Genomic DNA, 26,361 nt, shown 5'->3' with positions numbered 1-26,361 from the left:
AGCTCATCTCAAAAGCTCCAAAAGGCCCAACAAGCAAAATCCCATTCATTTAAATGGCCTCTGTTTACATCTGAGCGTTCTACTGCCTGAAGCAAAATGTCTGAGAGCCCATTCACACAGGGGCAACACGACTTCCAGCGCGACTTTGGGAGGCAACTTGGACACGACTTGAGTATGAATCACAGCACGACTTGGAGCAACTTACAACACAACTTGAAGTCGCCTCCAGGACAGGGAACTTTACAAGTGGCCAATCAGAGCTTATCAGCTGTGTGTGAGAAGGAGGGGGCTGGCTGTTTAGTGGAGGAAATTACTTTCTGTTTCTTTTCTGCTTCCTGTAAAGTTGCCTCAGTATGAACAGTGATCAGACTTGGAGGCAACTTCCATTGAAATCAATGGGTACAAGTTGCCTTCAAGTCGGATTGAAGTAGTACAGGAACCTTTTCTGAAGTCGGAGCGACTGCAGTAGTGTGCATTAAGACAGATCCATTCATTTACATTGATTTTTTCATGTAGCGCGACTTGAGGCGACTAGGGGTGACTTGGGGCGACTTGAAGTCGGATCCAAAGTTGCAGCTGTATGAATGGGCTCTTAAGCTCAGAAAAGTACATGAGCTTCTTTTTAGGCAGATTATAGGCGTTTTACTGCTTTTTACATTGGTGACCTTTTGGACCTCAAAACGCCAGAAAAAACGACTGAAAAAACACCCGAACAAAATGGCTGGAAAAATGCCTGAAAACGATACGCTCAGGTGTGAATGCATCCTTACATGCTCTACTCCTTTAGCCTATCAACCACATTATCTGCGTGGTGCCTGTATATTCTTCCCAAGCTACATCCAAGTCAGAGGCGTAACTAGAACCTTCAGGGCCCCGGTGCAAGAAACCATGATGGGCCCCCCTTCCATCTGAGCCCCTAGCTTCCAATTTTTAGAGGGTGTCCATGGATATCCTGCCAAAAACCGAGATTCCCGCATGCCCCCTGGGACATGCATCCAGCACAATCACAGCAGCCCTTTACTATGTGATCAGCTGATCACATGTAAACAGACTTGCCAGGTATCTGCAGCCCTTTCCTCCAACGATGTGTCTATGTTAGGAAAGGACTGCCGTTAACTGTCAAGAATGTCAGTAAATTCTTTACACTGATAATCAGTGCCCCAATCATCAGTGCCATCTATCAGTGCTCATCAATGCCACCTATTAGTGCTCATCAATGCCGCCTATCAGTGACCATCAATTCCGTCTACAAGAGTTACCTATCAGTCCTCATTAATGCCGCCTATTCATGCCCATCATTTCTGCCTATCAGCATCACCTATCAGTGCTCATTAATGCCGCCTAACAGCGTCCATCAGTGCCACCTATAGTACTCTTCAATGCTGCCCATCAGTGCCCATCAATACTGCCTGAGTTCTGCCAATCAGTGTTCCTTAGTGCACATTAGTGCCTCCTATCAGTGCTGCCTATCAGTGCTCATCAATGCGGTCTATCTGCGCCCATTAGTGCTTCCTATCAGTGACCATCAATGCTTCTTATCAGTGTCCATCAATGCCTCTGATCAGTGCCCATCAATGCCTCCTATCAGTGCTCATCAGTGCCTCCCATCAGTGCCTTCTATCAGTGCTCATCAGTGAATCTTAACCACTTAAGGACCGCCTCACGCCGATGTACGTCGGCAAGGTGGCACGGGCAGGCAAAATCACGTACATATACGTGATTTGCCTCCCGCGGGTGGGGGGTCCGACCGGACCCCCCCGGTGCCCGAGGCGGTCCTGTTATGTCCCCCGGCGATCGCCGCCGGCCAATCAGATCATTTCCTTTGCTGCTGTATGCTAAACAGCAGCAAAGGAAATGATGTCATCTCTCCTCGGCTCGGTATTTTCCGTTCCGGCGCCGAGAAGACAGGTATGTGAGTGAAAACACACACACACACAGTAGAACATGCCAGGCACACAAAACACCCCGATCCCCCCCCCCCCGATCGCCCCCCGATCCCCCCCCAATCACCCCCCCGTCACAAACTGACACCAGCAGTTTTTTTTTTTTTTTTTTCTGATTACTGTATTGGTGTCAGTTTGTGACAGTTACTGTGTTAGGACAGGTACTGTTAGCCCCCTTTAGGTCTAGGGTACCCCCCTAACCCCCCCTAATAAAGTTTTAACCCCTTGATCACCCCCCGTCAGCAGTGTCACTAAGCGATCATTTTTCTGATCGCTGTATTAGTGTCACTGGTGACGCTAGTTAGGGAGGTAAATATTTAGGTTCGCCGTCAGCGTTTTATAGCGTCAGGGACCCCCATATACTACCCAATAAATGTTTTAACCCCTTGATTGCCCCCTAGTTAACCCTTTCACCACTGATCACCGTATAACCGTTACGGGTGACGCTGATTAGTTCGTTTATTTTTTATAGTGTTAGGGCACCCGCCGTTTATTACCGAATAAAGGTTTAGCCCCCTGATCGCCCGGCGGTGATATGCGTCGCCCCAGGCAGCGCCAGATTAGCGCCAGTAGCGCTAACACCCACGCACGCAGCATACGCCTCCCTTAGTGGTATAGTATCTGTACGGATCAATATCTGATCCAATCAGATCTATACTAGCGTCCCCAGCAGTTTAGGGTTCCCAAAAACGCAGTGTTAGCGGGATCAGCCCAGATACCTGCTAGTACCTGCGTTTTGCCCCTCCGCCCAGCCCACCCAAGTGCAGTATCGATCGATCACTGTCACTTACAAGGCACTAAACGCATAACTGCAGCATTCGCAGAGTCAGGCCTGATCCCTGCGATCGCTAACAGTTTTTTTGGTAGCATTTTGGTGAACTGGCAAGCACCAGCCCCAGGCAGCGTCAGGTTAGCGCCAGTACCGCTAACACCCACGCACGCACCGTACACCTCCCTTAGTGGTATAGTATCTGAACGGATCAATATCTGATCCGATCAGATCTATACTAGCGTCCCCAGCAGTTTAGGGTTCCCAAAAACGCAGTGTTAGCGGGATCAGCCCAGATACCAGCTAGCACCTGCGTTTTGCCCCTCCGCCCCCGGCCCAGCCCAGCCCAGCCCACCCAAGTGCAGTATCGATCGATCACTGTCACTTACAAAACACTAAACGCATAACTGCAGCGTTCACAGAGTCAGGCCTGATCCCTGCGATCGCTAACAGTTTTTTTGGTAGAGTTTTGGTGAATTGGCAAGCACCAGCCCCAGGCAGCGTCAGGTTAGCGCCAGTACCACTAACACCCACGCACGCAGCATACGCCTCCCTTAGTGGTATAGTATCTGAACGGATCAATATCTGATGTGATCAGATCTATACTAGCGTCCCCAGCAGTTTAGGGTTCCCAAAAACGCAGTGTTAGTGGGATCAGCCCAGATACCTGCTAGCACCTGCGTTTTGCCCCTCCGCCCGGCCCAGCCCAGCCCACCCAAGTGCAGTATCGATCGATCACTGTCACTTACAAAACACTAAACGCATAACTGCAGCGTTCGCAGAGTCAGGCCTGATCCCTGCGATCGCTAACAGTTTTTTTTGTAGCGTTTTGGTGAACTGGCAAGCACCAGTGGCCTAGTACACCCCGGTTGTAGTCAAACCAGCACTGCAGTAACACTTGGTGACGTGGCGAGTCCCATAAGTGCAGTTCAAGCTGGTGAGGTGGCAAACACAAGTAGTGTCCCGCTGCCACCAAAAAGACAAACACAGGCCCGTCGTGCCCATAATGCCCTTCCTGCTGCATTCGCCAATCCTAATTGGGAACCCACCACTTCTGCAGCACCCGTACTTCCCCCATTCACATCCCCAACCAAGTGCAGTCGGCTGCATGAGAGGCATTTTCTTTATGTCCTCCCGAGTACCCCTACCCAACGAACCCCCCAAAAAAGATGTTGTGTCTGCAGCAAGCGCGGATATAGGCGTGACACCTGGTATTATTGTCCCTCCTGTCCTGACAATCCTGGTTTTTGCATTGGTGAATGTTTTGAACGCTACCATGCACTAGTTGCGTATTAGCGTAGGGTACAGCATTGCACAGACTAGGCACACTTTCACAGGGTCTCCCAAGATGCCATCGCATTTTGAGAGACCTGAACCTGGAACCGGTTGCAGTTATAAAAGTTAGTTACAAAAAAAGTGTAAAAAAAAAAAAAAATATATATAAAATAAAAAAAAATAGTTGTCGTTTTATTGTTCTCTCTCTCTCTATTCTCTCTCTCTATTGTTCTGCTCTTTTTTACTGTATTCTATTCTGCAATGTTTTATTGTTATTATGTTTTATCAAGTTTGCTTTTCAGGTATGCAATTTTTTATACTTTACTGTTTACTGTGCTTTATTGTTAACCATTTTTTTGTCTTCAGGTAAGCCATTCACGACTTTGAGTGGTTATACCAGAATGATGCCTGCAGGTTTAGGTATCATCTTGGTATCATTCTTTTCAGCCAGCGGTCGGCTTTCATGTAAAAGCAATCCTAGCGGCTAATTAGCCTCTAGACTGCTTTTACAAGCCGTGGGAGGGAATGCCCCCCCCCACCGTCTTCCGTGTTTTTCTCTGGCTCTCCTGTCTCAACAGGGAACCTGAGAATGCAGCCGGTGATTCAGCCAGCTGACAATAGAGCTGATCAGAGACCAGAGTGGCTCCAAACATCTCTATGGCCTAAGAAACCAGAAGCTACGAGCATTTTATGACTTAGATTTCGCCAGATGTAAATAGCGCCATTGGGAAATTGGGGAAGCATTTTATCACACCGATCTTGGTGTGGTCAGATGCTTTGAGGGCAGAGGAGAGATCTAGGGTCTAATAGACCCCAATTTTTTCAAAAAAGAGTACCTGTCACTACCTATTGCTATCATAGGGGATATTTACATTCCCCGAGATAACAATAAAAATGATTAAAAAAAAAAAAAAATGAAAGGAACAGTTTAAAAATAAGATAAAAAAGCAAAAAAATAATAAAGAAAAAAAAAAAAAAAAAAAAAGTCTCTCCCTGCTCTCGCGCTAAGGCGAACGCAAGCGGCGGTCTGTCGTCAAACGTAAAGAGCAATTGCACCGTGCATGTGAGGTATCACCGCGAAGGTAAGATCGAGGGAAGTAATTTTTGCAGTAGACCTCCTCTGTAAATCTAAAGTGGTAACCTGTAAAGGCTTTTAAAGGCTTTTAAAAATGTATTTATTTTGTTGCCACTGCACGTTTGTGCGCAATTGTAAAGCATGTCATGTTTGGTATCCATGTACTCAGCCTAAGATCATCTTTTTTATTTCATCAAACATTTGGGCAATATAGTGTGTTTTAGTGCATTAAAATTTAAAAAAGTGTGTTTTTTCCCCAAAAATGCGTTTGAAAAATCGCTGCGCAAATACTGTGTGAAAAAAAAAAAATGAAACACCCACCATTTTAATCTGTAGGGCATTTGCTTTAAAAAAATATATAATGTTTGGGGGTTCAAAGTAATTTTCTTGCAAAAAAAAATAACTTTTTCATGTAAACAATAAGTGTCAGAAAGGGCTTTGTCTTCAAGTGGTTAGAAGAGTGGGTGATGTGTGACATAAGCTTCTAAATGTTGTGCATAAAATGCCAGGACAGTTCAAACCCCCCCCCAAATGACCCCATTTTGGAAAGTAGACACCCCAAGCTATTTGCTGAGAGGCATGTCGAGTCCATGGAATATTTTATATTGCGACACAAGTTGCGGGAAAGAGACAAATTTTTTTTTTTTTTTTTGCACAAAATTGTCACTAAATGATATATTGCTCAAACATGCCATGGGAATATGCCCATGGCCTGTGTGAGCAATATATCATTTAGTGACAACTTTGTGCAAAAAAAAAAAAAAAATGTGTCACTTTCCCGCAACTTGTGTCAAAATATAAAATATTCCATGGACTCACCATGCCTCTCAGCAAATAGCTTGGGGTGTCTACTTTCCAAAATGGGGTCATTTGGGGGGGTTTTGTGCCACCTGGGCATTCCATGGCCTCCGAAACTGTGATAGGCAGTGAAGAGTGAAATCAAAAATTTTCACCCTTAGAAATTCTGAAGGCGGTGATTGGTTTTCGGGGTCCCGTGCACGGCTAGGCTCCCAAAAAGTCCCACACATGTGGTATCCCCATACTCAGGAGAAGCAGCTAAATGTATTTTGGGGTGCAATTCCACATATGCTCATGGCCTGTGTGAGCAATATATCATTTAGTGACAACTTTGTGCAAAAAAAAAAAAAAAAATGTGTCACTTTCCCGCAACTTGTGTCAAAATATAAAATATTCCATGCACTCAATATGCCTCTCAGCAAATAGCTTGGGGTGTCTACTTTCCAAAATGGGGTCAATTGGGGGGGTTTTGTGCCACCTGGGCATTCCATGGCCTCTGAAACTGTGATAGGCAGTGAAGAGTGAAATCATAAATTTACACCCTTAGAAATCCTGAAGGCGGTGATTGGTTTTCGGGGCCCCGTACGCGGCTAGGCTCCCAAAAAGTCCCACACATGTGGTATCCCCATACTCAGGAGAAGCAGCAGAATGTATTTTGGGGTGCAATTCCACATAGGCCCATGGCCTGTGTGAGCAATATATCATTTAGTGACAACTTTTTGTAAATATTTTTTTTTTTTGTCATTATTCAATCACTTGGGACAAAAAAAATAAATATTCAATGGGTTCAACATGCCTCTCAGCAATTTCCTTGGGGTGTCTACTTTCCAAAATGGGGTCATTTGGGGGGGTTTTGTACTGCCCTGCCATTTTAGCACCTCAAGAAATGACATAGGCAGTCACAAACTAAAAGCTGTGTAAATTACAGAAAATGTACCCTAGTTTGTAGACGCTATAACTTTTGCGCAAACCAATAAATATACGCTTATTGACATTTTTTTTACCAAAGACATGTGGCCGAATACATTTTGGCCTAAATGTATGACTAAAATTGAGTTTATTGGATTTTTTTTATAACAAAAAGTAGAAAATATCATTTTTTTTCAAAATTTTCGGTCTTTTTCCGTTTATAGCACAAAAAATAAAAACCGCAGAGTTGATCAAATACCATCAAAAGAAAGCTCTATTTGTGGGAAGAAAAGGACGCAAATTTTGTTTGGGTACAGCATTGCATGACCGTGCAATTAGCAGTTAAAGCGACGCAGTGCCAAATTGGAAAAAGACCTCTGGTCCTTAGGCAGCATAATGGTCTGGGGCTCAAGTGGTTAATAGTGGCCATCAGTGCCTCCTATCAGTGCTCATCAGTGCCTCCTATCAGTGCCCATCAGTGCCTTCTATCAGTGCCCATCAGTGCCTCCTATCAATGCTCATCAGTGCTTCCTATCAGTGCCCATAAATGCCTCCTATCAGTGCCCATCAGTGCTGTCTATAGTGCTTTCTATCAGTGCCCATTAGTGCCTTCTATCAGTGTCCATGAGTACCTTCTATCAGTGCTCACCAGTGAATCCTTTTAGTGCCCATAAGTGCCATCTGCCTTCTCAGGACAGCACAGCTCTGAGTGGAGAGCGTGTCTCTCATGGAACAGCAGCACAGAGACACCGGCATAGACAGTTTTATTTCACCTGTCCGTCCCCTCTCGCATGGGATGACAGAGGACACACAGTTGATTTGCTCCCCCTTCTCCCCCTCCCCTCTCCTGTGTGTGCTCTGCGGGCAGTCAAGTGTGAAGCTAGTGAGCTTGTGGAGCACAGGGGAGGGGGGAGAAGGGGGAGCAGATCAGCTGTGTACTCTCTCATCCCGTGCGAGAGAAGATGGACAGAGAGGGAAATAGAACGGTCAATGCCGGTATCTTTGTGCAGCTGTTCAATGAGAAACATGCTCTATGTTGAGAGCTGTGTGAATAGCAACCCCGCTGGCCCCCCCGCGACAGTGATGGAATACCAGGGCCCTGTCACAAGTGGGACTGTTGCGACCCTGGTAATTCCGCCACTGATCCAAGTGCTGTTTTTTTCACACTGATCTATGCCATGTAAACTTTTATAGACTGTGGCAAATATAAAACATTTTTACAGACTTCATTGCAGCAAAGACAGATGTGAATGGCTTATGTTCTCTGCAAAGCACTGAGAGATGTGCTGGTATCATTTAAATTAGTTATTGCAATAAATTGCAATAAAGCTTTGTAAATTAAATATTGCAGTCTTTTCATATTGATTACTGAGTAATGCTACAAGTAATCAAAAAAAAAAAAACAGTTAATAATTTTGTTTTGTTTAGCAGTAATTATACTATTTCCATGTTCCCCTTTCCATGTATTCGTATTCCTGTGTTTATCAGATTGCTTTTTGCAATGAATTATTCATATTAAACATTATAAAAAAGGACTGTGATGCAATAAATCCACATGTTTTGATTTTATTTTAAACAATGTCATGTTTATTAGAAGCATTAACAACACTATATTGGTAAATGTATCTAATTCTTCCTGTTTCTTTAACATTCTAGGGGTTTTTGCATTCGGGTTATTTGCAACGGACATTTTTGTAAATGCTGGTCAAGTAGTAACGGGCAATCTCACTCCATATTTTCTGACTGTCTGTAAACCGAACTATACTGGAATAGACTGTCTTGCTCATCATCAGTTTATGGGCAATGGAAACATTTGTACTGGTGATCCAGAAATGATAGACAAGGCCAGGCGGTCATTTCCTTCTAAACATGCTGCTTTAAGTATCTACTCTGCGTTATATACCACGGTAGGTATTCTCAATCATGAAATGAAAATACAGCATTTATATAATCACAGGGGCTTAAAAATGTGTGTATATATATATATATATATATATATATATATATATATATATATATATTGATTTATGTGGTAACATCATCACTGTGCTGTACATACTCTTTTCAGAAAGCAGAGCTGTGGGAGATAACTCAGTAAGCCCCACCCCCTAGATAGAAAACCAGTCACCCTATACAAGGAGAGAAAGCAGCACTGACTGATCTTTATTACAGGAAGCTACTACACAGAGGCAAAGTTTTATGCTAGATTACTGTACAGGTCTGAAGTAAATATAGAAAACACACTAAAGCTGGCCATACACTGTCAAAAAAATTTGGAGGGCGGAACAATTTTCTATCAGTGTGTGGCTGCCTCAGCTTGTCAGAAGTCAATTGTTTGATCAACTTTTGTCAAAAGGACATGTTGGGAAAGAAATGTTGACCAGCGGCTGCAGCTGATGATCAATGTGTTCTGACAGCAGCGACAATTGACAACAATCAATGAAACTACTCTTTTACTCTGCTCTCTCCTCCTATCAGCAAGGCTCCTTGCTCTGGAGCACAATAGATTGGCTCCTTTTTCTCTCCCCCAGTCTAAGCCTTGCTGTACAGTGACTGCAAGAAGCACAGTCACATTTACTGCATTTACACTCATATGTACTTACACTGCTTGCATTTAAAAACTTATATTTATTTATTTTTTGGTCAATACTTTTTTTGAGGTTTTAGTAGTAAAAAAACTTATATTTATTAATGTATTAAAGCAGAGCTCCAGGAGAAGCTGAAACACATATAGGTGAGCAAGAACACCCAAACTCCCAGGTGGACAGCAATAGAGTTCAGAATGATGTCAAAGACAGTATCCAATACATATAAGAAACCAGGATCTGACTCAACCCACCAGGCTCCAGCTACAACATAAATACCTTTTGAGTAGGTTGGGCCTTCAAAAATGTAATAAAGGAATACAATGTTCATAATTGTTGTAGGCCCCCTGTACCTTTTCCACCAATTATATTTTGCTGTGTTTGACCATAATTTTAAATGAAACATTTTTTAGTTAAGTAGGTAAAGGCTTTTTTTTTACTGCTCTCTGTTTCCCTGTTGATGTCTCTGGATAATGGATAGCAGTATTAAAATTGCAGGGGATCTGATCCTTCCCTTCTCTATCCGAAACTAGGGCAAAAAAAAAAGTTTTGGATTAATTCAAACTCTAAAAGAAATGTGTCCGCTTTCTGAAAATGCTAAATTATGTCTGTCATATTGGTTCTATGGCTTCAGTACTATACTGACGTGGAATAATCATGCAGTAATTGAAGCCTGAAGTAAGAAATCCTGATCTGCATGTATGTTCCAGGTTAGTCCCTCAAAGTATTGAAGCCAACGGTTCCTTTAGTCAACTAGCTTATTTTTCTACCAAATTTTCCTGAGCACAAATTTTAATATCTCCTAATTGGGGGGAAGGCCTCCCTGCCCAGGACACACAGCCATGTCTGGTCCTTCTATAGATGCTTCTTGCAGATGCAAAGAATTAGAACTGCAGCACCTGAAAATCATGCATAACCAGTTGAACGTATGGCTTCACGAGGATGTGTGTGAACTAATTCGAGCAATTGTAAATTGTAAATGTCTTTGTGAACAATTGCTGCCCTCTAGTGTTTGTTGAGAGCAAAAAAAGTAACATCAGACTGCTAACAAATTTCAGAAGGTGATTAACAATGGCAGTCTTCGCCTTTCCCTCAGTACAGACTTCCTTTAAAAGCTTTAATATATAATTGAAGTGACAATCAATTTGTTTTTGTATTTCAGATGTATATCACAAGTACAATTAAGACAAAAAGCAGCAGACTAGCAAAGCCTGTCCTTTGCCTTGGAACTCTGTGTTCTGCCTTCCTTACTGGACTTAACCGTGTATCAGAATACAGGAACCACTGTGTTGATGTTATTGGTGGCTTCATTTTGGGCACAGCTGTGGCTTTGTTTTTGGTAATTATGATTACAATAATAATAATACTAGCAGGCAGTTTGATGAACTTAGCATAATGGCTAGGTGGATTGTTATTTTTCTTTGCTTTACTGGACCAATGGAATCAGGATAGGTTCCCACTTGAGACACTACTCACAAGGCTTGTGCTGGTTTCCTTTCATATGCCAAAAACTAGAAAATAATTTGTTAATGTACTTAAATAACTGTGATGAGAAGTCTGCAATCTCCACTGGGGTAGGGGCTAACTAAAATTCCTTTATGTAATCTGTAGAGTACTGCCGAACATGTTTGCCCTATATAAATCATGATATACATCAATAAATTAAAGGGATTGGCCATATTGGATGTACATCAATGAATTAAAGGGATTGGCCTTATTGGATGTATATCAATGAATTAAAGGAATTTGCCATATTGACAAGCAAACAGATAACAGATAATGCTCCTGGTTATTGTTAATGGCCTTTTTAAATGTATTTAGTTAGTCGGTTAGTTAGGTGTTTTACATCGGCTACAATGAAATCTGCTAACATGCTATCGACCAGTGATGAGTGAATATGTTCAGATTTGGTGATCAACGTGACCTGCAACCTGCTTCACATTTCAGATTTGGCACAGATCACTGGCACTAAGGAAGTTCACTACCATATGTGAGGGTACCCTTACCAGCTCAGTCTCAATTTGATTATGTAGTATTCAGCTCATGGGTGTATCATTCCATCATAACATACATGTAGTATATACAGTATATTCAACTTTTTGCTTTAAGGAGAAGTCAGATGGCTGCTCACAACAGCTTTTTGAGAAACCACCCAACATTTGAAATAATATGAGTAATTATGTAATACAATAATATATATAGTGAGTGCACCAAACTAATACAGCAGCTAGAACTCAAGGTGACTGTACAACCCTTGTAAACCACAAAAACCAATACATGTGCAGTGCTTAATGGAGGTATTATATTAAAAAATATATACATGTAAATAGTTTATACAAAGGAGGTAAACAAGAACCCAATGTCCTTCAAGTATTAGAAATGTCAAAACAACAGTCCATATAAGAAGAGAATATTTTCCTTCTGTGATAGGCAGTAATCCGTTCCTATATATTTTAGAGCAACAGTGCATGCATAGGAGAAAAACTATCAACAATAATCATTCCCATTCATCCTGCAACATCCACTGAATGGGTTCATGTTTCTGTCATGGATTTATGCTTACACAAATGTATTTCTGGTGAGTGTAATGTTTGGGTGAAGGCTTGCACATGAAGATGTCCCTATGTACATAGTGATGCTGAATGGATATTTTATTTTGCTCTATCATTTACTGCTTCAGGTGAGCTGATAAGACTACTGCCAATTATATGTTGATAGGTTTTCTCCTATGCATGGACTGTTGCTCTAAAATATATAGGAACTGATTACTGCCTATCACAGAAGGAAAAGATTCTCTTCATACAGTATATGGACTGTTGTTTTGACATTTCTCATACCTGAAGGACATTGGGTTCTTGTTTACCCCTTTTGTATAAACTATTTATACATATATATATATATATATACATTTTTTCTCAAACAAAAAGGGTTTTATTTAAAAGAAATTTTAACAAACAATTCCAGAGCATAAACAGTACGCATTAAATGCAGAGTATAGCATACATACAAGAAACGATTAGTGCACTACACTTCTCACTTTCAGCAGATTCAAAGTACATTGCAAGACTTTATTGTCAGCAATTATCCTCCTCCAATTCCACTATTCATCCAAAACATTCAGGTATCTATCTTATATATCCATTTAGAGCAATTTGACCTCTATGAGCTTTAAAATAGGTGGTCGTACACCAAATCTACTGGCGTTAAACCATGGACATCCAACCAGGGGGCCCAGAGTTTCTCATATTTTTTGCTGATCCCCCTATGCTGATACATGATTTTTTCCATACGGAGAGTGACCCCCATTTGTGCAATCCATTCCTGCACTGTGGGCGGGTCATACATATATATTTTTAATATAATACATACATTGAGCGCTGCACATCTATTGGTTTTTGTAATACAATACAGTATGAGTAATACAATATGAGTAATGTATTAAATAATCTACAAAGAGTTCATACAAACAGACAGGAAGTGTCTAAGAATCTGGGACACATTTACCTTTCTATTATGCATGTAATTAAAAATTCCCATGGATATACTGTATATATGTATAAACCCTGTGAGCTGCCAAAACTAAAAACTCAAAAAAAAAAAAAAAATCCAACCCCCCCCCCCAAAAAATAAAAAATACTATGAAATAGCTGCCAGCACTCACCACTTTCTCAAAATGTGACAATGTAAACATTTATACCCAATGTGTGGCGCTAAGAATTATGCAATATACTAAAACTCTAAAAATGACAATATAAAATAAATAAACAGATAATAGGATAATTAAGTAAAATATCCCCAATTATAGTGCGGGTGCTCATTAGCAGATGAAAGATGTGCAAGTGCTCAGTGTGTATATGCACAGTCCTCAATATTGATAAGCAAGACAAAGCCCATCAACGTATCAAAGAAAAAAGGTGAAACAAATGGTGTCTTCATGCAATGTGCACTCTCCCCCTTCAGGTATGCCCTCACCTTAAAGCGGGGTTCCTCCCAAATTTTGAACAATATCTGTATGTATTCTCTTCCTTGCCTAGATGCTGACATGCCGTTTAAAAAAATTTAAATCGCCGTAATTACCTTTTATTTTTCTATTCTTCTTTGCACTTCCTGGTTCTCCTCCCATGGGAGTAGGCGTGTTTCTAGCCTTTCTCAGACTCCTTGGAGCTAGTCTCAGGCTTCCCAGGATGCCACTGAGCATGTGCGGGAACGAGCTGTGAATGCTGGGAGCACAGCATTCACCACATCCAGGAAATAAATGCTTGTGGGCTTCAAATGCCCACAATGAAGATGGAAACCGCCTGCAGTGAATAATATAAGTGATTCTTTCCGACAAAATCTGACACAGGTGGACATATTACACACAATATGTGAGTATGTAATGCTGAGAAGAAAAGTTTGTGAATGAACTAAAAAAAAAAAAACGATAGATAGGTGGACCCCCGCTTTAAGGGCTTTAAAAACAAGCCTATAGTAAATGGTAACAGCTTAGATGGTCATCATCCATATAGTGGCTGGTTAGTGGTAAACGCAGATCCCATATTCACTCCACCTCCTGGTAGGAACGCTGATCAATAAAGCCACAATTTTCTTCTGGTATTTTCAAAGATCACTTCATATGCATATGGGGAATAATAGAGGCGTACAATAGTGTAATTCCGTTTAAAAAGATTTAATGGCAACTAAAAATTCATCACATTACACTCACATTAAATATATTTAAAAACCGCATTGAGCTGTGCTGGTGTGAAAGGGTGAAATGGTCACCTGTATTCTGGTCTGCAGTCCCGGCGTACGGCGTTTCCCCTGTCCTATTTTCTCCACAGGACTTCCGAGTTCTTTGTGCATTAGTCAGCCAGACTCTTCCTACCGATTTCATCACACCTCGTGACTTCCTCTGGGAGATGGGAGATTGGGGATATTTTACTTAATTATCCTATTATCTGTTTATTTATTTTATATTACCATTTTTAGAGTTTTAGTATATTGCATAATTCTTAGTGCCACACATTGGGTATAAAACCTCTATAAAAATAGATTTTTAACCAAGATTATAAAATAGAAAATCTGTGTCTAATTAAACTGGTTACACATTTACCTTTGGCTTTAAATTTATTTTAGAAAATCCCCACTCCCAATAATAAACTATATACTTAAATTTAGAAAAATATTGGTTTAACTAGATGGTGGTGAGGTCATAAATCCCAAAATAACATTTTGAAAATGAATTACAATAAATATGTCTCAAATATTACAGATCTACACTTGATTTCCACTTGACAGGCACCCAAGTTGCATTTTGCCAGCTTAAAAAATTCCCTTTTTACTGATGTTATCTCCTGAGTGCATCACTTTTGACTAACAACTATTTGCTTACTGTTACCATTATGTAATAAATAAATAAATATATCAGGACATAATTGTAATATACTATTACTTACTTTAGATTTTAAGTCATGCATTGCTCATTTGATGTACTTTGGAGAATTATTAGAGATAATGTACAGAGGAAAAGTTTTTATGTCCTCTGGGAGATTAATGACATTTGTACTTGCATTACATTGCATCATGTAAAATTCTGTAAATACACAAGGGTAATCTCAAGAGATTCATTTGCAGTTTATGCTTTACAAGCTAGTGTGTAAGGTAGCCAAACACACAGGGGTGGGAATATTTGTGGTACTACTGCACATGATTTATTGAAAAAATGATTTACCACTGTGACCAAGGTAACAAACAGATATAACATAGCCAGCAAGCTATCATACATTACACTGCATTGATCAATTGATAGAATAACTGATTTACCAGCTACCGTGTAATATAATTTCAGGTGATTTTCAATTTTAGTTGAATACCTTCAAATCAAACATAGTGAGTGTGTGGGTGTCAATGGCTGATTTAGTGGAAATCATAAAGGTAGACCATAAATTAACATCAATATTTACTAAAACATGTATGTAAACATGTACAATTTTTGTGCATTCTTTTTTACAATTGTAAATGTTGTATTCTGTTTTAATGCTGTTTTTTTCTACATTTACATTTTAATGTCTTTATCATCTTGTAGGGCTTGTGTGTTGTCCATAACTTTAAGGGAACACATGGAACTCCCTCTAAACTGAAGCCTGAGGACACAAGGGGGATGCCTCTAATGGCTTTCCCCAGAGTAGAAAGTCCTCTGGAGACTTTGAGTGCTCAGGTATTATCCCTTGTTGTCATTTATTCAAATATACATAAGTCTACATTTTTACAGCTTTGTGAGCAGTTCTGCCGTATAGGATATCTATATCAGTTTTAACCTTTTAAAGTGACATTAAAGTACATTTTATTTAAGTAAAATGGGGGCCACACACACACCTGTTCTGTACAACAATATTGCAGAAAAACTTCACTATTCTCCACTTCTTGCAGTGCCTGCAGGCTTATCTCCTTCTTAAGTGCCTCCTGTAGCAAGTCAGTGCGAAGAAGCAACATATATACTGTCAGTAAGCCATACCCTTGGTCTCTCCTCATACCAGTTTGACTAACAGTAGCAGGTGCCAGGGGAATGATGCTGGAGCCAGAGACAGCACTGGAGCAGGGGGGTTTGGGTAGAAAAGTTAGTAGGGCATTTTTTATCTTAATGCAGAGAATGGATTAAAGTAAAATACATTTAGACTTTAGTACTACTTTAAGGTCCATCAGCAGTACATTTATATGCTGGTCAAGTATGGCCTAAAGAAAATGTGTCACTCTCTTCTTCCCCACTGATGCCCACTTTCTCAGAGATTCTTGCACTGCTTTGATTATCCTTTAGAGCCCTCAGATATAACTAGCTGTTAAATGAAGTAATGGGGTAGCACATGACCTTCTTCCATTTGTTCCAGAATGCAGTACTTAGGCCAATCACCAGGCCCAGACACTGTTATGTAAAGAAGAGGAAAGGGCATTAATGCATATCTAAACTCAAATCCAAAAAATTAATGTATTGCAGCTTACCACTCTTTAGATGTGATGGCAGTCGTTTTCTTTTCAGAATGTTTTCCCTTATTTTTATCTGGTGATCCTGCCAGTAACACACTTCTTATCCATAATGACAACACTCGCTCATTGTAATATACCAATTGGAGAGCAGCATCGTCACCCTGTGACATTCTCCTTATTTAACTTCAAACACCTGCTCTTCTCCTGATTTTCATTACATGGGGGAAGGAGTTCCGTGGTTTAAAGAAGTTAGCTATGAAAACTGATAACGTAATCTGAGATATTCTGGCAGAATCAGGTATTTGCTGTACTTGCAGAAAATGTACTACCATGTGCTATGGACTGGTAAGCTGCAATATATTATATTTTTGTTCTTCAGTGTAGATATCCTTAAAGAAGAGTTCCGCCTTTGTAAAAAAAAAAAAATAGAAGTCAGCAGCTACAAATACTGCAGCTGCTGACTTTTAATATAAGGACACTTACCTGTCCACTTACCTGTCCAGGCATCCAGGCATGTCGGCACCCGAAACTGACCCATCCCTCAGCTCCAGGTGCAGGTGCCGGCATGCTTACTAAGGGAAACTGGAAGTGAAGCCTTACGGCTTCACAGCCTGTTTCCTACTGTGCATGTGCAAGTCACACTGCACTTTCTGAATGGTCCCTGCTGTTTTGTGTGTCTCCTGTGTGTCTCCCAGAAGGCAGCGGGGGGAAGGAGGAGGGGCCAGACATTGTGTAGATCTTTCCCTGGAAGTGGGAGCAGATACCTGGATTTGACAGGTATCCGCTCCCCCCCAAAAGGTGCCAAATGTGGCACCGGGGGGGGGATGGAGAAATCTGATCCGTGGAAGTTCCATTGCTGGGTGGAATTCCGCTTTAAATTCTGTGTAAGATCTAATACATGTGTAGACTCTGACTCTGTAGTGATGGTAACAAACTGTTTAATTTAAGGTCCCTGACAAGGACTAACAGCCACAACTTGAGGTTGGAGGAAAGGACATTTAATCTAAAATTGTGTAGGGGGTTCTTTACAGTTAGAACAGCAAGAATGTGGAACTCACTGGTATCAGCTGGGAGTGTGGCATTCCTTCCTCTAAGGGCATAATATACAGGAGTAAGTTTATTCTTGGAATACCCAAAGTGATGTGTGCATGCACACACACATGTGCACACAGTGGAGTTCATGGACCTGAGTCTTTTTTCAACCATATCTACTATGTACCTATGCTATCATAGGTGAGCAGGGTGGCAGTGGAGCATGGGAAAGGTAAGTGTCAGTTAGTAGAAGTGGTGACTTAGAAAGAGAACCTGTCACTTTGCCATGAATTAGCAAAATGACAAATTCTCTTCAAGGCACCAAAATGTACAGTAAAGCTAGTCCAGTGAAAACCCTTGTCTCCTGCAAGTGTGCCTGTGAAATTGTGAGGACATGCAGTCATGCACATTGGGTGTGCTTGCACATGAGAGCATACCTTGGTTACTAGCACAACAACTTTCAACTATTGATCTACTGAAGCAATGTTGCCCTAATGACTGCTACACACTGGGGGTTATTTACTAAAGGCAAATGCACTTTGCACTACAAGTTCACTCGCTGTAGATCTGAGGGGTAGATCTGAAATGAGGGGAAGCTCTGCCGATTTTATCATCCAATCATGTGCATGCTAAAATGCTGTTTTTTATTTTACTTGCACTTTCAAGTGCACTAGTAGTGCAAACTGGGTTTGCCTTTAGTAAATAACCCCTCCTGTCTAATAGAGCTGTAGTCATATAACCAAAAATAAAAACTTTTTAAAAAATCGGTGAAGCTACCAAATTAGAATCACTTGGGTCTCAAAGGATCAATATATCCACAATCAAGAAAGTGTTACAATGTTATTAAATTTGTTAAACATATGTCTACATTGTGTTCCATTTGTAGTTATCTGTATTCCATCTTCACCTTCCCTGCATGCTGTTTTAAATTAGACTAACTATGAAAGTGCTTCATTGGTCCTTAAAATGAGAAAAAAAGCATTGAGCCTGACTATTTGATTAATTTAATTGATTAATTTAATTCCCTGTCCTTATTAAAGTAGCGTAATTATGCAATGTGATAAGTTTAGAATATGAAGAGAGTCCAAACACTGGAATTTTGCCTCTCTTAGTAGACATTCATTCGGGACTACATAAGTTACTACATAGCTGTCATACAGGTGAACCACTTTTTGGGCATCTTAATATAAAACTTTACAAAAAACAAAATAAATGATATTAAATAGAACTGTATTTAGCATGGTTAAGAAGCAGAAACCTACTGGATATTTTATTGCTCCCTAAAAATAAGGGAAACTTTCAGGGGGAAAACTCAGTATCTTGGGTGAATTCAGATTTGCTATATATGTAAGTGCAGTTTTTCAACTGTATAAACAACAAAAAAATTATAGCATTTTACAGAGGCACTGTCTTTCTTCCTTCTACTGCTATATAGTGCAATGTTAAAATTAATTTATGTTGTACAAGCTTGTAAATAATATTTGCAGGTCATGTGCAGTATGCTACATTGTATCAGTGAGGATGGAAAACAACTATTATACGCAACAAATACTTGTTCCATTACAAAATTGGTAAAGCATCCTACAAAAAGAGGTACAAGTGTTCCCTCTAGTGGTAGAGAAGAATTATTATAAGCTACACGTTTTATATTGAGTTCATTCGTATTCCTAAAGAATAGTCAGTTGAATGGAGTTTTTGATACGTTGCAGTATAATGCAGTTTTCATCTTTTTAAAATTCTGTAACCTTTCATAAACAATGTTATCAATGACCCCCCTGGTGTGTGTCGCGTTCTTCCATGTGCCCCTTTATTGCATATATTTATTGCTAGTACCCCTTAATATGTAGAAAATGCTTGCTTACAGCAAAGATGGATGCAGACACAGGGCCAGGCCATGCTGCTGGAAACGGGATTTATCTCAGTAAAGGTAACCCATTATATTGGCATTTTTCCAAAGGCTCTAGGGTTTAGTACAAATGTATAATTAACCAGTTGCAGACTTTGGGCATACGGTATATGCACTAAAAATTTGTACCTTTGTGGTATGCCATTTGCACAGTTTTTTCCCCTGCCAATGCTCCTGAGCCACTGCTGTGTAGTCACTGCTGTGTAAAATGAATCTTTTTTTAGAGCTGGATTGAGGAATACTATACAAAGTAACAGCATTGATGTTACATTGTCTTTACTATGCTTCTTTCATGTGCAGATCAAAGGGGTAATCTTTGATCTACATGTGATGTCACTAAAAGCAAAAATGTTTGAATAAAATGTTTTCCTATTTAGTTCCTTATTAACTCTTAGTTAACCCTAATAAGCCATAAATAACACCTTCCTTTCCTTCTCCTTGTTTTTCTGCTGATGTTTGATTTTACTTTTCTTAATTTCCATTCATTTTGCTCATTAACTATTTAGTGTTGCATTGACATGTGCAAAATTGGTTAAAATAGCCTTCAATTCATTTGTAAATAACATAAAAATGCTTTGCTCAAGAAACTTAATTTTAATGTCATTAATCAGACAAATTATACAATAAACTGTATACTTTTATCTATGGTAACACTGGCTCTTTGAAAACTTATACTGGTCAAACTTGAAAAAAAACTTCCTTTCCTTAGTGAACAGCAGGCGGAGCTCCCAAAAGCAAAAGTGAGGAAGGGAGGGGAGGAGCTGTATGCACAGTTTAACACTGAAGCATTGTCGAAGCTTGGAGAAAATATGAATGCATGCGCACTATAGGAACGTTCCAATGGAACCAGTTTTTCAAAACATGATAAGGTGGTGCAGCTTCTGGGTCCTGACAATGCTAGGGGCAATATGCATTTGAAGAATGGCTAAGTAGTGTTGCCATCTTGGCACTGGAAACACGGTTCTAATCAAAAAGAACTCAGGGTCTCAAGGTAATTTCTTGCCATTAAAGTGGATGTAAACCCAATGTCATCCTTTCTAAACTACTGCCATAGGGGTTATCTTTAAGGATATACATGCCTCCTGCATGTATCTTTACCTGTTAAATGTCTCCCCTCTGTCTGTTATTAGACCCGAAAAACTGCATATTCTGTGGGTGGGTCTGTTGTCTGGAGCTCGGTGGGTGGAGTCGTGATGTCAGTAGACTCCCCGCCCACCTCTACACTCCCCTTGTCAATATGCATTTTCTCTGTGTATTTCTAACACTGAACTTCTGCTATGATCTCTAACATCCAGTGAAAAGACAGAAAAGTAACCACATGATTTCAGCATGCCAAATCATGGTGAGGTGTGGAACAGCCAATCCTTGCAGAGCTGCTGAAGAAAGGAGTGGGGGGAGGGAATTTAAAAATACTGCATGTCTCTTAGGCCAGTGCACGAGATGTAAATCACCTGTCACTCACAGCAAGGGGGAGGATTTGACAAAGTTTTTCTCAGTTTGTCAAGAATTGTCTCACTGAACAATAAAAGAGGATTGCTCAGAGATGGATTAACTCTGTGTGGCAAGACTGGGCTCAAATGATAGCAAATCTTATACTCTACAGTATGATAAAAAAAAAAAATCAGGTTTACATCCATTTTAACCTACAATGCAGAAAATGATTATACTAGATCTTTGAATAGATCATGGATATGTTGCAATGACTTTTTTTTTAACTTGCCAGGAGAAACACATTAAGTATGTAACACTGAAGATATCATATAATACTTTCTTCTTTTTTTTTTTTTAAATGCTTTTTTATTGAAAAAATTCAAACTTTTACAAAACTCTCATAAAAGAAAGAAAAAAACGTATATATAAAATATCAGATCATAAAGGACTACCACCAATCTAATGTCTGAGAGATTACACAGATATGTAGGAAGCATAGCAGCAAAAAAAAAAAAAAGAAATATATATATCAATCAGATTATCATATAATATGTTCAGTATATTGCACATCATAGGCAAACAGATTTGTTAATGTAAGTTGAAGCACATCAGACATTCTCACTTCTCATGTAAGTCTTTAAAGTACACACCGTTTTAAAACTGTTCATACATAATGGTTTCTGGTGGTCTTTAAAAGTTCTGTTTAATATGTTTATGTAGTCTATATTTTATTCCCAGTGAATGGTTGACTTTTTATTCAATGTTAGACTCCCAAGGTTAACTTATTTGGTCGCATTGTCAATTGTAGGAAAGGGGGTGACGTTATTTGCACTATGTGACAATAGGGTATTTGGAAGTACCTTCAAACAGTGTATTTCAATTATCAAATTATATGTACTTCTGCATAAAAGCTAGCGTTTACCAAGTACTCCCTGGTGTGGGTCAGTTAATGTAATGAGATTACATCCTAGGAAGACATAGCTTGAAACAGACAGGACAGGGAATTTGGAACTGTTACAGCACACCAGCTAAAGGTAATTAGAATAAGACTACTTGGCATATGATATTGAATGTGTGAAAATTGGTGTAAATAATAGAAACGTTGTTTTACTAAAACAGTCCCCTTTTTAGCTGATATTTTTAATCTCTTCAGGGAAAAAATTCAAATCGATTTTACAAATCTATGTTAATGTTTTAGGAACGTGTACATAAATAATTTGAATTGAATTTCCACTCATTGCTGGCTATTTATATCTTTTTGGGGATTTATTATAGAAATACGTACAGCAAGAGGTATAAGACTGGCTTGCTTGACTTAAAGAAAAGTGGGATTATAGCTAGTGTATAGAGTTCAGAGAATGTCAGTTCCCAGGAATGTTTCAGACCTTAGGCAAATACACCCACAAGTATCTACCCAAAGCAGAAATACCAGTTATGGCAGACCTATGAGCATATGCAGTGTGGTACAGGGCAAATTCAATATCTTAGTTATGACAACCAAGTGTTCACTGACCAGACTTCTTTAAACTATTTTTTAATTTGATACCATTATTTACTGTCTTTTTTGCACATTGTTATTGCTCTATGCAGGGTATCTTTCAATAGTATCTTTCTTCTCCTAACATTTTCACTTTTTAAAACGTTTCTTTGCATTTATGTTCCTAGATGCTCTAATGATCATTTTTACATGTCCTTTTCACAGAATCACTCTTCATCGATGACTGAAGTCACTTGAAATCCTTTATGGAAATATAAAGAACTGTTTTTATACTACATTAGCGCAAGAACAACAAGAAACACAGTTGCTCAATGTTAAACTGTGATTATCAGTATTATGTTCGATCTAGTTAGCTAGATGTTTTGTACAATTTTGTTCAAGGAAGTGATGTAGCTTGCCCTGATATTTCTTTTATTCTATTGTAGTGTCAACTTCAACATCCCATTATTATGCCATAATGCAATTTTCCCCTGTTATGGTATATGGTGCACTAAAAAATAACCATCTTTTTGAATTGTCAATGTTATGTGATCATGTTTGTATACAATTTTTGTATTATTTTATATGCATTAAACTGCTGTGTAAATTAAAATGCTATCAAACATTTTAATTGTATTTCTTTACAGAACAGGAGATTTTTATACTTGAAATATGTATGGGAATGAGCATAACATTTTTCTTTCTACCAAGTTATAAATTATGCTTCAAACTCCTCTACTAATCTTTATTAGTAGCTGATATTTTACACTCATATGGGCATATTTTTTCATGTTCAGATACATTCAATTGTAAATTAACAGTACAGTTACATCTGTGATTTGACAACTGTTGAAAAGTTTGTTTTTCTAAAATTGTATTTTGGACAGGGCCTGATGATAATAATAATAATGCACCCACTCAACTATGACAGGGCCCAGAGAAGGAGAGCATTCTGCATACCAATGTAATCTAAAAAAGTACATTTAGGGTGGGTATTTTGAGAATTAGGACCACAGTAGAGATTGGGTCACAAAAAAATGCATTACTGGTGTATCAGATATTCTCTTCATTTTAATAGGGTTTATTAGGAAAACCAAAGCAATACCTGACAAAGCGATAGGTAGCTTGTGATCAAATCCTCATATTTACTTGTGTCCTGTCACAAAAATAATCAACTTCAATCTAGAAACTTGAGTAACAGATTGGCAAAAGACAGCATTCTTTAGTGTCCTTGCAACTATATGTATCACAGAAGGGTGGGCACCTTTTGTTGGGAGCCTCATAGCAGCTACCAAGCTTCAATTAATTCTATACCTATATCTTTGGAAAATATTGACTCATTCATAAATGTATATAACAGTTCTCCAAAGAAACAAAATAATTGTAATTGAGATCAAAGTTAAATGATGTTGGTGTTGTCTATGAAATGTTTACTTTGCCTTCTTGGGAGCAAGAGAAAAGCTGTCATTGGGTATCCTTCAGTCTTCTGCAGCTTCCAAAAAGCTATCAAGTTCTAAGTATACAACTATAGTGTAAACATAAAAATGAGATTGTTTATAAATAATATCAACATGCTACATGCCTGAAACAAAAGAATCATTTTTTTCAGTGATAAAAGATCTTTTCAAGTTTTTGAATTTTGACATGTAAAAAAATGTGCTCATATTAACTTGCTGTTGTCATAAAAAGCAGCTGCTGTGTGACACTTTCTTTTCCAGCTGCTATGGTGCCTGCATGTGAATGCAAAAGATGCCGTTGATGAAAGTTGCTTTGAGCTCATAGTGCTAAGACTGTATTCACTACATACAAACAATATTTACCAGGTTGAAAAAGACCTAATGCATAGATGAGCTTTAGAGCCTGTTTGTGTAATGCCGCGTACACACGAGCGGACTTTACAGCAGACTTTTCGACAGACTTTCTGAATGAACGGACTTGCCTACACACGATCAACCAAAGTCGATGGATTCGTACGTGATGACGTATGACTGGACTAAAACAAGGAAGTTCATAGCCAGTAGCCAATAGCTGTCCTAGCGTCGGTTTTTGTCCGTCGGACTAGCATACAGACTAGCGGACTTTGAAATATGCTTAATTTCTAGGTCCGTCAAACTTTTTGGGGAAAAAAGTCAGCTGGAACCCACACACGATCGAATTGTCCGACGGACTCCGGTCCGCCGGACCAAGTATGCCATAAAGTCCGGTCGTGTGTACGCGGCATTATGGTCTTTGGGTAGGGTTGATAGACAACTCCAGCTTGTTTCCATGTTCATTTAACTTCAGTTTAAGATGTTTTCAAGAGCTTTCACAGTTTATTGACAGGTGCATTTGACCTGCACGTGACCTCTTTATGACCAGCATTGGATCTCCTGATAAATTGCATCAATCTGCTTGGAGCTGCTTTTGTATTCCCACAGACTTGCGAGCTGAAAAAGATGATTGACACAGGCCCTTACAATGCTGGTTAGGTGAATCAGAAAACCACTTTGTGACATTATACCAACTGATGTGTCCTGCAGTTCTGCCCACTGGATAACTGTTTGTGAACACTATAGTGGTAGATGATGGCTATAATGTACAGATTAAACTGCATCAGTGCTGGGAGCTTGAAGCAAGAGCTAAGCTACTTCTCTAAAAAGGCAACCCTGTATATTGCTTTCTAATTACTATTTCTTCTAGAACTACAATGACTGTGAAAATATTGTTGATGCTTCTAAGGGAACCATTGACTTACAACATTTTAAACATAAAAACAATATATCCTGCTGATATTTAATAAGTAATGTTGTTTGTACAGTTTTTGAATTTGTAATTGTAAATTATAACACTGAAAAACTTTACCATATTAAAAAGTGCCATTTTCAAGGTTATTGGAAACCCCTTGTACTAATACTGTTCACAATATATTCTCATGCATGGCTGAAATATACGGGATGGTGTAAAGACAACTTGTGATGGCGGTGCAAGGCTTGCATAAAATGGCATATACACTTTTGGTAATGTTATGGTCTATTCATTTTATTTCTTAAAAAAGAACAAAAAAAAATAATAATAAAAAATTACATTTGAACATTAAAATCAACATTATTTTATCAGTAATTTACACCATTTATTTTCTTTGTAATATACAATTTTCAGTTCTTACCAAGATATATCACTTTCATGTTTTGAAATGTCTGTATTTTATTCTGGTTTAAACCAGTAAATACTTGGTGATGTTTAAATTTTAAATGTTTTTGAGCAATAAACTGTTCAATTTTAGCTAGTGTTGTTGAGTGGATTTTTTTCCACATAAAGTTTGTATAGTTTTTTTTTTGCAATCTCTTTTTAATAATTTTAAAAAGCTTTATACAAATACATACATGTCAATTCTGCACAAGCATAAAATTGAATATCAATCTATATATCCAATTTGAAATTATTCATGTCCTATTCATCTTATTTTTAGCTTTCACTTTCTTTTTCTATTTTGAACTTCATTTTACACATATTTCCTTTCATTCATATCATTCATACCTCATTCATCCACATACACATTTCAACAACACTTTCACAAAATACTGCAAAAAAAAAAAAAAAAAGTTTGTGTAGTTTTGCACAGCATGGTTGGGGATTCAATACATGATTGCTGTGATTGTTACACTGCAATAATGGTAGCGGTGATGGGTGTTACACAGTCTTTTTCCTGTTGGTCCTTATAGCCTTTGTGAGGTCTTAAACACCCACAAATTCCTCTGAGAAAAACTGTTTGTATTTAGTTTTGTATAGAATTGGAAGGGTTATAACCTCTGACATTTTTTTTTATTGATGTTTGTATACCTATTATAAAGAACAAAGACAAAACACATTTCCATTACTTTCTTCCTAGATGGACTTCTGAAGTATGTGATACTTTAAATCTTCCTTCTGACTTTTAGCTCACTTGAAAACTTTTTGTATGAAGTTGGGTAAAAATACCAAGGGAACACATTATTAGGTAACTGGTAAAGCAATCAATCTAATTTAATATATTGACAGTGATGAGGTCGAATGAATCCCAAACTGAGTAAGGAGGATGGAGTTGTACTGAATTCGGTGCCACCCTCATTTTTCCAAAATACGTCAGTGACAAAATCATCGAATTGAAAACTCTCACACTAGAACACAACTAGCTTCAGCTGAACAATTAAGCCAGAGACTATTAATTAAGCCAGAGACT

At 38.9% G+C, this 26,361-nt stretch overlaps 1 protein-coding gene across 2 annotated transcripts in view; it reads left to right on the top strand.

Moving 5' to 3' along the window:
* The window catches only part of PLPPR1 (phospholipid phosphatase related 1), a 302,656-nt gene extending 279,870 nt beyond the window's left edge, over window positions 1-22,786 (top strand). Inside the window, exons 5-9 of one of the 2 annotated variants that reach the window (XM_073591219.1) lie at window positions 8,426-8,676; window positions 10,517-10,693; window positions 15,422-15,553; window positions 19,214-19,276; window positions 22,389-22,786. In XM_073591219.1, the coding sequence (XP_073447320.1) occupies window positions 8,426-8,676; window positions 10,517-10,693; window positions 15,422-15,553; window positions 19,214-19,276; window positions 22,389-22,421 (656 nt within the window). In that variant the 3' untranslated portion in view covers window positions 22,422-22,786. The remainder of the gene's footprint in view (window positions 1-8,425; window positions 8,677-10,516; window positions 10,694-15,421; window positions 15,554-19,213; window positions 19,277-22,388) is intronic. The other variant, XM_073591221.1, reaches the window with a different exon arrangement.
* The last annotated feature ends 3,575 nt before the right edge of the window (window positions 22,787-26,361 follow it).

This window comes from Aquarana catesbeiana, linkage group LG01, assembly GCF_042186555.1.
Source record: "Aquarana catesbeiana isolate 2022-GZ linkage group LG01, ASM4218655v1, whole genome shotgun sequence".
NCBI lineage: Eukaryota > Metazoa > Chordata > Amphibia > Anura > Ranidae > Aquarana > Aquarana catesbeiana.
This window is presented reverse-complemented; position numbering and strand designations above follow the sequence as displayed.